This window comes from Protopterus annectens, chromosome 16.part0 (assembly GCF_019279795.1).
Source record: "Protopterus annectens isolate FY-2018-M chromosome 16.part0, PAN1.0, whole genome shotgun sequence".
Taxonomy (NCBI): domain Eukaryota; kingdom Metazoa; phylum Chordata; order Ceratodontiformes; family Protopteridae; genus Protopterus; species Protopterus annectens.
This window is the reverse complement of record NC_056750.1, coordinates 592,434,210-592,449,849: the sequence shown is the minus strand read 5'-3', so window position 1 is coordinate 592,449,849 and position 15,640 is coordinate 592,434,210. Positions and strand designations below refer to the sequence as shown.

Sequence of the window (15,640 nt, the reverse complement as noted above, 5' to 3'; positions counted from 1 at the left end):
GGTTTCCTTTTCTTGGAGGATTGAGCCTTGGTTTTGTTTCGGATAGCACAATCCATGCATTCTTGTAGGTGCCCGTAGAGTGCATTAGTAAAGGATTTTGCAGCTTGGACAGCGTTATCCTTTAGCATGGGGGAATTTGAAACTTCCCACCTCGGTCTTAAGTAACAAAGTTTGCTTTTGAAAAGTTTTTCACGGTGGTTTCTTTGACCGGGGGTGGTGGCGGAATGTGGATATCCAGAGTGATTAGTTTATGGTCAGATCTAACCAGTGAAGGGTTGACCTCCAGTGTGGAACACCGGTCGCCCATGTTGGTGATGACCAGGTCCAATATGTTGTCACCTCTGGTGGGAGTGTTGACCAGTTGATCCAGGGCGTTTGAGTTTATAAATTCTAGGAAATGTTGGGCAAGGGAGTTTGTACTTGAGTATTTCTCCCAGTTAATGTTTGGGTAATTGAAATAACCCAATATCAGGGTGTTTGGTAGGACCTTTATGTTTCCAGGAATGCAGAGTGGGGGTCCTGGGACATGGTGGGTGATCTGTAGCAAGCTATAATTTGAATAGCAGTTTTGCCCATTGTTAGTTGTACGTGGATGACCTCTGAAGCATCGTGCTGTGCCACTAACCTGGAGGTGTGGGTATCCTTGATGAATATGGATACTCCCCCACTTTTTGTATTTCGGTCCAGGTTTTGTGGCCGAAATATATGGCATGAGTTGTAGCCTGGTAGTGCTGGGGTGCTCTCTGGAGCCTTAAACCAGGTTTCTGTTACTGCACATATATCGATTTTCTCCATACTGAGGAGTGTCTCGAGTGCATGCATTTTGAGGTTTAGACTTCTGGCATTGAGTAGCATCACCCTCAGTTTTTTGTTACTTGTGCTATTTACGGCGGTGGATTTGTCTTTTGAGCCTTGCTTAAAAAAGGCACTATGGGGTGGCAAGAGCCTTGGCCAGTATTAGAAAGCCTAAGGGTGACAGGTGCAAGCCATCTCTAGCGAAGCAGCGTGGCTTGTCGAGCATGTCATCCCAGGCGGACAGACAGTGGATCCCCTTTGAATGACACCAGAAGCTTAGCTAACTGTTGAAACTGATAATTTTTTTTCTCTATACCGTGGTATCATTCTTGGTGAAGGCAGGATGCTACTCAGGGTCAGGGTCACACCGGCCTGGGCTACATGATCAGAGAGCTCCTCCATGTCTCTTTTCATGTAGCCCAGGAAGGTATGCCTCAGGTCATTCACACCAACATGGACAATGACAGAGTCATATTTGTACTAGTTCTGGAGTAACCTGAGTGCTTGTGTTATTTGGCGGATCCTGGCACCCATCAGGCAGCTAACAGTAACCTTCTCCTTGTTCAGCCTAGTGAGTGGGACGTCAGTGTGCCTGACTATAGAGTCATCTATTACTAGTGTGTTGGGTATGTTATTTTGCCTTAAGGGCTGTGATTGTGTGGCACACTGGTTTTGTGAAGTATATGTTTTATGGTTTGTGTTGGGGGAGGGGGTTATAGAAGGTTAGAAAAAAATTGTCAATACAGACTGGAAAGCAATTTACAAGAAAACAATGGGAATACATATGTATGGCTTCCAAGTATGCAACCAAGTCCAGAAGAGTTAGGATCTTTGCTTGGAAGTGTTTTCACAGGGATTTTATATACTAGGTGAGCAAATGGCTGTTAGTAAGGGAATGATTCTTTTGAGCTTGGATACAGAATTTGAATTGCTTAAACGTAGTGAAGCTTTATTACATTTAATTATGTTGGCTGGGAAAAAAAGCAATTACTAGAAAATTAGAAATCAAAGTCTAAACCAACCGTATTTGAGGTATTGAACATTACAAGAGATAAATGGAAAAGGGATCTTTAGATCTAGAACTGGTCTCCAAAAGACACTTTCTTTGATACCAGAAATACTCTGCAATAGCAGTCTTTGAATCTTTGAATTAAAGGTACTGGTTCTATGACTCCTAGAATTAAGGTTGTGGTGGGGGACTTCCCCAGAAAGAAAGTGTTCATATGGCAGTGCAAACTGTACCCCTCCTGTATCTTACTATCCCTATCCATATAACAAAACTTCGATTTTCTCAGTTTTTGTATTATCTTTTGTTTAGTCTCTTCCCACATACCTTTAACTGCCACATGAGAATCATTTTTAATCCATACTCCTAAATACTAAATTTTTATCATGTCCCCATAACTAAGGATATTGCTGAACCAATTTGTGTGTGGGTACATAATTTACTGCTATTGCATTTATTCTAGCTTCGTTAATTTTGTATCCCGAAAAGAACTGAAACTGTCTCAAAATGTTCCACAACACTATAATGTCTCTTTCTGGTTGTGTCAGGTATAAAATATCATCTGCAGGTATAGCCAGCTTTTCTTGATGACCACCATCAATTATATACTTGAATTTCTGAGTCCCTTATTTTCTTTGCCAATGGTTGTAAATATAATGCGAATAACAACGGGGAAAGACGGCACCCTTGCTTGGTTTCCTCAGCTCAAGCAGAAATTATCACAAAGGACCCCACCCACTTTAATTTTCACCTCCGATCCCGCATAGCCTCCTAATCAACCTTATATATTTTTTCAGGAAATGCAAATGCTTCCATTGCCCTGCTCAAAGTCCCAGCTTACTCTGTCAAATGCTTTCTCTGCATCGAGACTCACCAACAGCAATGGTATTTCTTACATTCTGCTTCCTTCTGGATCATCAATGTTCTGTTATTGATGTCAAATGTTTGCCTCTCCTCCATAAAACCACAGTGAGCCACATCTATCAAGTTTGGCACTGTTTGTCATTCTTTTAGCCATTGTAGACATGAACACTTTATAATCATGGTTCAGTATCGACATGGGCCAGTATGAAGCTGGATCTAATGGATCTTTACCCTCTTTAGGTATTACAACTACCACTGCTTTCTTCCAGGATGTTGGTAATTCTCCTCCTCTTAAAATACTGTTAAACAAAACCTTCCAGATCTTTATCAGTTTTTTCTCTCCAAGCTTCCAAACTTCCACAGGAATACTATCTCTTCCTGGGGACTTTCTTGTAAGATTGGTTACACATCACAATTTTTATCTCATCTCCTCCTATTCTAACCATTAGTAATTGACCATCCTTCCTCTACCTTGTCATATTTAATTTCTCCATAAACATTTCCATTAGTATCTTTTCTTGATTTCCATATTTCTCTGCTTTATACAGACCTTTCATAAAATTACCAATACCTCTACAGGATTTCATTATCTTCCTTGTTAAAAGCTATCTAATCTTGGTGACTGTCCTTTCTACTGTCTGTTAGGCCTGAGTCGTCTTGCTAAAAGTTTTTGTGTTCCAATGTTAATAATGAAGTTGCTTAACACCAATCTTTCTAAACTCATGCATATTATCAAGGTAATCCCTTATTTTCTGCTTAGCATTCTGCAGTTGATCATATTTGTTCTGCGAGATTCCCCCTATTCTGCAATACTTCAACATTTGTCAGTCCCTCTAAATAATTCTTGTTACTTCTCAACCAAAGCTCACTTTCTTTTACTTCCACCGTATTTATAAACTCCACTTTAATTTTATCCCACCCTAGTTATATTTTCAGAAGCAATTAGGTGAGAAAGTGCCAATGTCTCAGTCTCATTTTTATTTCATTACTCTGTGTTTTTATTTATTATTGACGCTTGATCTGAAATAGTTATTTGGTGCATATCAAGACCTTAAATTAAATGCACATAGTCTTGTGAAATGTAAATTTTGTCTAGCCTAGCCCGATTTTTATACCTTGGGGAATAATATGTAAATTCACTCAATTAGTAAATTCACATCTTCCATGCAAAACATTTTGATAAATTTCTTCACAAATCTGTCCTTCTTTGTTATACTTTCCATTCTGGGCCCCCAAGAAACATCTGCACTACTGCAAATCACATTACAGTCTCCACCTATAAGTAATATTCCTTGCTGAAAACGGATTATTTCTCCCAGAATTTTCTTAAGCTGCATTATAGCAGTTTTAAGTGGTATATAAATACAAGCCAGTGTAATCCTCCTCCCTTGAAAGTAGCTCCTTAGCACTACAAATCTGCCATTATCTTTTTTATCCTTTTCTACCACTCTTGTGATTAGTACTCATCTTTTCCTTTGTCCCAGGAATTCCTCTGAATAACCATCCTGAAAATCTTTCTTTATCAAATTCACAGGTCATTTTCTTTCTAAGTGTACCTCCTGTAATACAACTATTTGCACTCTACATTTTTAATATATTTCACTACTCTCTATTGTTTGCATTTATCTGTGAGATCGTTGGACATTTAAAGACATTGCAGAAAGCATCATTGCATTAAAAAGTTATTTCTTTTATGTATAACACATTTTTGTTAAATGTCTAATTCCAGCTTTTGTGTTACATGCATGCACTGTTTGGCAGGTTGAACTTTTATACAGTTGTTTCTCTTCATACACATTTCAGCCTATGTCACATCTTGCAAAACGTTTTATTTTATTGAAAGCCCTCAAACAAAAAAAAAAATAAACACCCCCAATACCCACCAAAAACCTATTAACTTAATACTAACAGACAAAACTATGTACATCTTCAAATATTGAAGTTTTACCCTCCTAATAGGAACAAAAGTCCCAAAATGACAACCACACTTACAGACTTGAGTTAACCTAAAAGAAAGGTTTATGCATGCTAAACGCATGGAACACCCTGTGCTTCTTACTAATTGGTTTTGTTTTAGCTTTATATCTCACCCAACTGGGAAAACCCCTGAATGCTTCATAGAACATTATGTCCTGGGCAATATCTTTTTTTTTTCCTCAGCCAGTCACTCTCCACCAGACTGGAGACAGTTTCTCTTTAGACCGTTTCCATGGAAACATGAAGATCAAGTGCAGAATTGCTACTATGCAAACATGTATTTTCTAGAAAAAAAGCCTCATAATATTCAGTATTCTTTTTCATTTACTTGCTCTCTCTTACAACTTGTTACCAAATCAATCTAAGGTCTTTAATCTAGTCATTCCCCATGCAAGATTGTGAAAAAGTACATTCATTTTTCTCTTACTATCCTTTTTTAACCAGGCCTTTTCTTTTACATTCCAGTGCCTACATTTCTTAAAACTGAACAAGAGAGAAAGAAGGGAGAAAGAAAAGAAAAAAAGAACAGCAGCAGCATCTGTTTACAATCCCTATTACACTTAAAATAACTGAGAAAAATTTACTTTATAGCATGTAAAGAAAAACACACACCACAAAATAGTACAATTTAAGAAAAAAATCTTTACTTACAGTTAACTTTCTCCCTCCTCTTCCCTCCCAAAAGCACTTTTCCAAACATTAATGACATGAAGTAGGGCACATGCTTTAGAGTCCCCCACAAGTACAACTGATTCTGAAAAAGGGCAATATTTTAAGATTTTCTTCGGTCATATTTCACAAATATAATTACTGCATAGTAAACCCACATTAAGTTACTGGTTTTATACCTGTTCATCTCCATCTCCCAAATCCTGTATCTGCTTCACTTTGAACGTCCTCTCGATTCTTCTAGACAACTCTCATGCGCCCTTCCTTCTCTTCAACATTTCTGTTGAAATACTGGATAAGGTTTCACAGGTGCTCTCTCTCTGTGGTCTTTATTACCAAAAGAACAAGCAGCAGCATCTCCTTATGTTTCACAGGTTACTTTTTGTATTTCCTCCTTAACATGCACTTCTTCAAAAAATGATTTTGTCCCTCCAGGGAAAAATACATTGGAGACAGCTGGGTACAGCACTTTGAATCTCACACCTGCATCTCGACATTCCCTGAATAGTGGAATACATTTGCTCCTCTACTGCCTAGTATACAATAAGTAATCATTCTCCACAAATACTCTGTCTCCCACTTTTAGTACTTTGTCCTTCTGCCACAGTTTTTTCAAACTCAACTCCTTCTGCTGGTAGGATTGCATCTTTACTATTAAAGGTCTAGGTTGCTTTCTCACAGCCAGGTTTGGAACATACACATGATGTGCCATTTCATCTAAAAACTCCTGCTGTGGAATACCAGTACAATTTATTTGTGTTTTCATAAAATGAATGCACTATGTTCCTCCCAGCTTCTCTGATATAGCTGAAAATCTCAAGTTTTCCCTGTGTGCTTCATCCTCTAATTCTATTATTTTTTTAAACATCTCTTCCTGAGCAGTCTCATATTCAGCCAGCCTTTTCTTCATTTCAACCTCTGCATTTTGCAGCTTTATCACCTCATCTGAATATATGTTTAAAGGTTCTTACATTTTTTCCAGCCTTTTGTTGTGTTGGTATACTTCATCAGTGTTTTGTTTATTTTAACGAGGTCTGTGTGCAGTTGTCTTATATCTTCCTGTAGCCAAAAGAACAAAGTCAGCACAACAGGACCCGAAAAGCAACAATTAAGTACAATGCTGTAAATCCTTTTGCGTGGCCAATACCAACACAAACGCAGCTTATTCAAAAGCTTTTATTAGATCTCCAAATTAAAACCAAGCGCTTTCTCCCAGTCACTACCGGGCTTTCTCAAGGTAAAACAATTTGGTAACTCATGCCATTTCATTTATACTCTAGACAAGGACACATGTCTCAGTTAATTAATGCCTATTGATGTTTTAAAGTAAAATACAAAGAAATATAAAAATATAAAATTGTAAAAATGCAAAAATGTAAAGTTTTATATAAAGTTTTGTATAAAACAATCTTATATCCAAAAAATAAAGCAGCACTATTGTTTTAGTTAACCATATTCTCAGGACAAGTAAACATACCGCCAATGAAACCCCAAACTTCCTCCTGTTTTTCTTTTATGCTTTTACTTTTAAAGCCTTGTCATTAAGGTCCTAGTACGACTCAAGCAGAACCCTGTAAGACAAATAATTTCCTCCTTTACAGTCTAGCTTGTCTCATTTTTAAAACACTATTAATGTTGATGTTCTCATTCATACCGGGAAACCTACTAGCATCCAATTTAAGTTGCCAAAGTAGTTCACGGTATTCTAGTTTCGTTTCCCATCTTCCTGTAGGTTACTGGGATTCATGTCTGGAGATTGCATTACTTTTTGCTGAACAGCTGCAGAACTTTCCCCAGTCAGTGTTTCTTCCTCACTTTTTGTAGCTGATTTATTCCCAGGTCCTCTGTATTTTTTTCCTGGCATCCAAGCAGTACACTTACTAGCCAGTTACTGAAATTTACCCATAAACACAAGTTTACTGGCTTTCTCTGCTGAGTTTCTGTTTTCACATTGGGAGAGCAAGAACTGAGATGTTACTCAATGTGCAGCCATCTTAGAAGTTCCTCCACAATAAAACAAGAAAAGGCAAAAATACATAGTACTAAATAGAAAATAAGGGAGTATCTGCATAATATGAATAGTTTAGAAAGATTTCTGTTAAACGACCATTGTTTGATGATGACTCAGGAGCACAAAAATGTTTAGCACAATGACTTTGGCAACAGAAAATAGAAAGGGCTATAGTCAAACTTAGGGAGACTACAAGAAAATAACCATAGATCCTGTAGCAGTATTACACATTTCAGAAATTTTAGAACAAATTTTATAAAGGAGGGAAATATGGAAATCAAGAGCAAGCACAAAATAAAATGTTTGGAAGACATAGGTAGGTCAAGGTTAGAGGTAGATGAGGCTCAACAATTAACAGTTAAGATAGGAAGACATGAGTTAAAATGGCGATGTATAATCAATCTGCAGGAAAGTTTCCAGGAACATTTAACAATTCCTGTGGAAGGCAGGAAGGAAGAAAGTGATAAAGATATGAAAGAAAGGTCTTGTTTAACAGTATTTTAAAATGATGGGAAGCACCAACATCCTGGAAGAAAGCTGTGGTGGCTGTAATACCTAAAAGAACATCAGACCCAGCTTCATATATACCCATTTAAATTTTAAACAATGATTACAAAGTGCTTATGTCTATACTACCTAAAAGAATGGCAAAAGTAATAACAAAAGTGACAGATCTGGATCAGTGTGGTTTTGTGGAGAGAAGACAAACATTAGACATTAACAGAACAATGATGATCCAGAGGGAAGCAGCATGTAATAAAATACATTTGCTTTTGGTGAGTCTTGATACAGAGAAAGCATTTAACAAAGTAGGCTGGGATTTCATAAGTAGTGTAATGGAAGCATATGCATACCCTGATACTATAAGGTTACTTAGGAGGATATGAAGGCTCGGAGGCAAGAAAGCAGGAGGGTTCTTCCCTTATAAGTTGTTTTTGAAGAGAGGAACCAGGAGTGTTCTCTTTTCCCTTTATTATTGGCCTTATATTTAGAGGCACTACCAAATAAAATAAAGGACTCAAAAATTCAAGGATATCATAGGTATGGCAATCAAGAAAAACTGGCTTTATTTGTAGAAATTATTTTGTACCTGATAAATATAGAAAAGGATATTTCAGTATTCTGGAACATTATGAGAGAGTTTCATGTCTTTTCTGGATATAAAAATTAATGAAGATAAAACAAAGGCTATAGCCGTAAATTACGTACTCAAAAATAAATTGATTCAGCAATACCCACATTTATGGGGATGGAATAAAATGAAGTCTTAAGGAGTATGGATTAAAGATGCTTATGTTATGGCAGCTGAGGATATATGGGAAGAGACTAAACAAAAGAGAATACAAAAACTGAAAAACTGGAAGCTCCTGGATATGGATAGTATGATACAAGTAGTGAAAATGCTCTACATACAGGTCAGGCATATTTTTTAATAAACCAGAGGAAAAGTCATGGACAATAATAGAGAGTTGAAGAAATTTATCTGGGAGGAGAAGAGGGCAAGGGTTAAGTGGGATAATTTGATTCTGTCAAAAGAACAAGATAATTTACAATTATCTGACTTGACAAGATAATTTTGAGCTACTCAATTAAACCTTGATAATCATACCGTTCAATGGTTCAGTAGCTACCCAGACAACCACTCTCAATCTGTCAAATGGCTCAACTCCTTATGCCCCCCTCCAGTCAAATGTGGTGCAAGTCAAGGCTCTATACTTGGCCCCCTTCTTTTCAATAGCTTTAAAACAAACTCCACTTAGAAACCACAAAAGCCGACGTAGTCCAATACACAGATGACACTACTCTTATCTAGTCTGCACCCAACATCCAACTGCTACAAATGCAAGCCCAAGAATCTTTCTTAGAAATTGAAAACTGGCTAAACAATTCTCAGCTAATACTGAGCCCCAAAAAAACACAACTAATGCTATTCCACCCAACAAAGACTAATGACCCCACCTTCTCCATTCTATCTGCCAATAAGACACTCATATCTCCTGTTTCAGAGGCCAAACTACTAGGGTCTTTCAATTCACCACCAACTTAAATACAATGAACACATATCCCTAACCATCTCCAAAGTCCACAAAAAGCTAGGTTGCCTCTATTGCAGCAGCAAATTCTTAACCTCTGAATTCAGAAGTGCCATAGCCAGAACTCATCTCTTATCAACCCTACTCTATGCATTCCCAGTACTAACAAATCTAAATAAAACCAACCTGAACAAACTTTCAACATGCTACAACAAAATAGCTAGGTTTGCAACCAACATTAAATCACACTCTCACCAATGCCAATCCCTGCATAAACTACACTGGCTAGAATTTCCAAACTTACTTCAGTATCATCAACTCAACTTAGCGCATCAAATGTTGTATCACCCTGATAAAACCCCTGCCCTAACAGGCCTCAAACTTCCATAACACCAACAAGGAACTACGATCCAGTAACTAAAACCCTAATTGAAGTCATTCCATGTGAAAACAGCTTAAGGGAATGTCTATTCCCTTACGAAGTTGCAGAAACATGGAACACCAAACCCCCAGACCTCAGGCTACAAAAGCACACTACCACATTCAAAAATCTCCTTAAATCACATCTTTATGAAAACCATATATGTAACTGTAATGATCCTCCCTAAAACCACCTCACCCAGCCTACTAACCACAGCTGACCCTGAGGAATACTATTCCGCTAACTTATGCTCTACCTAGGCAGATTTGTACATAGTGTAAATATCTAGTATACTTTTTACTACTATTAAGTCAGTTGTATTATACTGTACTTGTACTTGCGTACAAATGTACTGGGATCTTTTTTTTTTTAAACTATTAACATTTTTTTGAAACTATTGTTAAACTTTAACTGCTTTTTACTAAATTACTATGTAACCCTGTGGAGCTTTTCTCCACAGGACTCCGCTGAAAATGGACGCCTGTTGTCCAGTCGGACTATCCTGGTAAACAAATGTTAAATAAATAAATTAATTAAAGCTCATACATATAACACAAGCAGAAAGTTATAATTCAAAGAGGAAAAGGATGATTGTGCTAGCTGACGCAAGGGGAGGGGTCAGGATTCAAGAACTAAGGAGTGTATGAGATTTTGGAAGCAGGTCCATAAAGAAGGATAAGCTAACTGTATTTGAGGTACTGAAAATTTTAACAGAGGTTAAATAATTGGAAGTGGGATATTTTGAAAAGGAAAGAAGCAAATTAGAAATACATGGAAATTATGGAAACAATACTGCAGAACAATGTTCAGGAGTAAGAGAAGATCTAAGATTTAAGGGAAGGCAGGAACTGAGAAATGTATGTAATGCTGAACTGATGATAGTTACAAAAAAGAACATAAGTAATGTGTAATGTACGTAACTGGAAACTCAAGGTCTGTTTGCTTTTATACTAATGTATGTTTGCCTGTGTGTTAAGTGATCATTTAAAAAACTTGATAAAAAATGACCACATCTACAACATTAAGGTCCTTTGCCATGGTTCTCCAAGCTGGAGAGATATCAGAGAACAGCTCCTTCCTTACAATGGACAGCCCAAACCAGAGAGAACTGCAATAGGTCACTCTGCTGGCATAGCAGGGCAAAGAGCCCTGTGACACTTCAGAATTCTGAGAGTCTCTTCCAATTTTCTGGCTTGTGTGGTTTAGCTGAGAAGTGCAAAAGTAAAAGGGATACAGGCCCTCCAAAGACGTAAGGCTTTGCTTCATCTTCAGGTGGTCAGTGAGCTTAACTGCTGGGCCTGGAACTGTGACAGACGAGGCAAATAATTGAGGGATGTAAGCACAACCTGACAGATTTGTCATGTCTCCTGCTTTACTTGTCCAAAGCTCTAGAGTCCTTTTCCCTTGGTGTGGTGGCATAATGATGTGGTTTCTGTGATGTGTGCTAAACTGAAGAGCTGATAAAGGAGCCAGGACTGAGATGCTTTGTGACCTGATCTACCCACCCAGATGATAAAAATGTAAAAGGTGTCTGGCCTTTTTCTGAGAATGATGAGGCTGAGTCAGTCTGCCTCCATGCTGTCCTAAAAGCATCAATAATTACAGGTTCACAAATGTAGAATAACTACAGACTCCTTACGCTTCCCAAGAAAGTCTGCCAGCTACTTTTTGGGGGAAGAAAAAGAAGAGAGAAGATGGACCCTAGGCTAATGTAAGCTGTTCTTCCTCAGCTGAAGGCACCCAAAAAGGGGGGATTGTACGAGGTGATACAAAAGGAGTTAACTCAGTATTCTTGCTGATCATGGAGAAGTAGCATCAAGATCCTATGAATCTTCAAGACACAGAGGAAGATGGATTAACAAAATAAAGATCAAAATACAAAGTGTAAGAGCAGCAAAAAAAAAAAATTTGGCAGACTTCAGGGGCAAACATGCTTATGTAGAGAATACGTTACATCACAGTGTGCATCAGTAAAGGCATGTACATTTCTATGAACACAGGACTTTGCTGAAAAAATGCTGAATTAAAGCTGGTGAAGAAGACATACCCAACATAGGACCACTGTCAATGTTATAGTTTAACTTTTTAATGCTAGTCACAGTGGGTGAAAAAATTACTTCAGAGTTCAAGTGTCTTTAGCATAATATCCACATAGGCATAGCTAAGAGTAACTCAAGAATGAATAATCAACAACCCACTTTTTCCTATTTTTCTACATGGGGTCAGGGTGTTGTGTTAACTGCTGCCATCTCTCTTGATTCAATACTACACTTCTGCCTCCTTCGACACTCATGCCTGACTGTTGCAGATCTACTTTCACACAATCGATCCAACTCTTTGCTGGACACCCTCGTTTCCTCTTACTTTCTTCCTGTCTGTCCCAAATCATCTTTACCAGACTGTCTTCTACTTTTCTGCACATGCCCGAACCACCATAATCTGTTCTCTCTGATTTTTCTGCAACTGGAGCTACTTTGGCTTCTGCTCTTATGTCCACATTTCTTCATCTGTCTCACAGTGTGCATCCTACCACCTGTCTCAAGACACAATTTCAAGTCACCTCTAGCTTCCTTATCTACTCTGCCTTTACTTCCCAGGTTTCTCTACCATACTGTAGTACTGGTTACACTAGTGTTTTGTACACCTTACTTTGCAGTTTCTTTGGCATTCTTCTGTCATACACTATACCAGGTGGCTGCAGCCCCTCTGATTCTGGCTTTGACCTCTTCATTCAGGCTTCCCTTCTCCTCAACCACCTCTCCCAGATACCTGAAGCTATTAACCTGCTCCACTGTCTTCCCTTCTATCTCAGTTCTGAGCTTCTTCTGATTTCCCCAACTTGCTGCCATTAACAGTGTCTTATCAGTACTTAGTTTCATCACATGTGCCTTCAGTTTTGCATTGCATTCCCTTATCCTTTGCTGAAGTTCTTGCTCAGAGTCTGCCTGATGTCGTAAATGACATTTGCATACAGCAACTTTGTTGATCTGTCCCCTATGACCTGTTTGCTAATGTAGTCCATCACCACTATGTAGAGCAGTGAGTTCAGAGATAAACCCTGATGTACATCTAACTCCCACTGGGAACCAGTCTATGAGACCCAACACTGTTCATACTTGAGTCATTGGTTCTTTGTACATAGCCTGCACTAATTCTACCGATGTTTCTAGAACTCTGAACCACTGGAGTACTGCCCAAACCAGCTTTCTTGGGACCTTGTCATATGCTTTCTCTAAGCCTAGGAATGCCTAGTTGGACTCTTTCCTCATCTGTAGCTTCTTCTCAATTGTCTGTCTCTGCAAACATCAGGTCATTTCTGCTCCATCCTGATCTGAATCCAAACTGCTCACCTCCTATTTTACTTCCTACTATTTTGGATATCCATTCATCAATCACCCTCTCTCACCTCCTATTTTACTTCCTACTATTTTGGATATCTATTCATCAATCACCCTCTCCAGAACTTTCATGCAATGTGACAGGAGTTTGATACCACTGTACTGCCCACAATTGCGGAAGTCTCTGATGTTTTTGTACACTGGCAGGAGTATGCTTATTCTCCAGTCACCTGGGATATGCCTATTTCTCCACACTGCTATGAATACCCTCAGGAGCCATTTCTCCATTATCTCACCCAGTATCTTTATATTACCTGCTGTGACCTCATGTGAGTCTGCTGCTTTCCCTGAATTAATTTCCTTAGTGCTATTCTTACTTCTTCTAAGGTGGGCTCCTATTCTGCTCTCACTGTAGGCTGTGTCTGGGGCAGTACATCTTCTATGGGGTTTTCTTAATTTAGAAGCTGCTGGAAGTACTTCTTTGCTATCCTGTGGCCTGGTGAACAGGTTGTTGTTGGTATACCTTATGAAGGGCATCATCATGGGCCAATGATGGAGAATAACACTCCTGTTCTGATACATTCATTAGTAACTGTTCATAAAGAAGGTGGTTCTCACTAAGTTACTGCTGAAAGCAGATAATTTTTGGGTCCTTATGTTAAACAGCTTCACTTCTAAATGATACATTCTGTGACAGCTCTACATTAAAATGGGATCTACTCCAGTCTCTGCACATCTCTCGCCTTCTAAGCATCTAATTATTTTACTTTTTGTCTTACTTGTCATCTCATCTTTTCCTTATATCCTGATGTACTACCCTACATTCCTCTAGCTTTCATAGTCTTATCCATCCCCTGCTATAGGATTACTTAGCCTAATGAAAAAAGAGCTCAATGTTCTAACTACAGTCCAACTTTAGCTTTGCTTGAGATTCTCTCTTTAACACACATTTTATTTCTTTGTTTTTGCTTTTGAAACACACAGAGTGTACACTTTTAACATTTTTATCTATGAACAATCCTTGCTCAAACCTATAAATAGCATTCTTTATGTGCTCTGCTCTGAACTTGTGTTTTTAGGATTCTTGCTTCCACAGTTTAGCTAGACAATAGTCTTGGACCTTGAACTACCACCATCTATCCGATTCAGTTATATTATCTTTTTATGGTGTATAATTCTGTATATCCACTGCACAGTCAAGTTCCTGTACTTGTACTTTTTTTGTATATACTGCTTCAAAAACACTGTTTATCTTGTGCAGTCTCCACCGGGTAATCTCAAAATATTAGTTGTGATTTCAGAGAGCAGATTTTAAAATTCAGACAAACAGATCACTTTACAGCCATCACAGTTAGTGTATTTGCTTACCTGAGATCCAGATGATGGGCACCACCTTCAATATTTATGGCGATTAATGTTGCACTTAGGTTTTTTCTTATCTGTTGGGGAAAATTATATCAAACTTAAATATGCAATAAATAATACTCACTACAGTATTCCATAAATGCTCATCTAGGATAAAACATAACAGTAGCAGACATATTTTAGTTATTCAAAATAATGTCTATGCACAGATATGGGTGCATATATACATATGTGTGTGTCTAGATATATACAGGTACACAAAGAGTAAAAAAAACAGATGTCAACACAAGTATAAAATAATAAAAAATGTAACAAACAAATCGTTTCATGTGCCTGCGAAATAACATCGCAGCACGCAACTGCAAAGCTGTTTTTGGAAGGGGGTAAGGCCCTACTTCATCCTCCCCAATGACCCTTGCTAATTATACATTCTAATTCAGAGATCACACAATCCCTGAGGAAAGGGCATATTCCCCAACTATGGGAATTATGGGTTCTCTCTCAGTTTTTGACCATCTGCTTTGTTAACCAAACAGATATTGACTTTAATGAAATTCAAATAAACTGAGCTCTACTACTTATATATATATATATATATATATATATATATAGGTCCCCTTCAGTAGCTCAAAGTTTTAAAAGTTTGAACCTCATATGGCCTAGACCATATGATCAAACTTTTAAAAGTTCAAACATACTGAATGGAGAACCCTGTACAGTGCAGAACAGGAAGATTCCACTTTTCCGCAATGTAATGGGATCTCAGAGTTAAAATATTTAAGTAGCAGGGGAGTGCAGAGGGGCTTGCCCCCCTGGCTACAAACTTTCAGTTTTGTTTTTTTTCTTTTCTTTTTTGTTTCTTTTGTACTTCAGTGTCTGAACTTTTAAATGTTCGATGTTATGGTCTCGGCCATATGAGGTTCGAACATTTAAAAGTTCGATCTACTGAAGTACACCCATATATATATATATATATATATATATATATATATATATATACACACACAAGTGTATATATGTATGTATATCTACATATATGAAATAGTACAAAGTCACAAACCGAGAACCAAAAGAACAAAGTAACTCCAAAAGCCAAGGAACGTCAGGCAGTAGTAGAAATTTCAGTAGCCAAAAGAACAAAGTTAACTTTTTCAACAATGT

General features: G+C 37.9%; 1 protein-coding gene across 2 annotated transcripts in view; it reads right to left on the bottom strand.

The window, feature by feature from the left end:
• The window catches only part of DPP7 (dipeptidyl peptidase 7), a 2,619,404-nt gene that overhangs the window by 164,556 nt on the left and 2,439,208 nt on the right, over positions 1 to 15,640 (bottom strand). For both annotated transcript variants that reach the window (XM_044058506.1, XM_044058507.1), the window contains one exon: positions 14,483 to 14,553. In XM_044058506.1, coding sequence (XP_043914441.1) covers positions 14,483 to 14,553 — 71 coding nt within the window. The remainder of the gene's footprint in view (positions 1 to 14,482; positions 14,554 to 15,640) is intronic.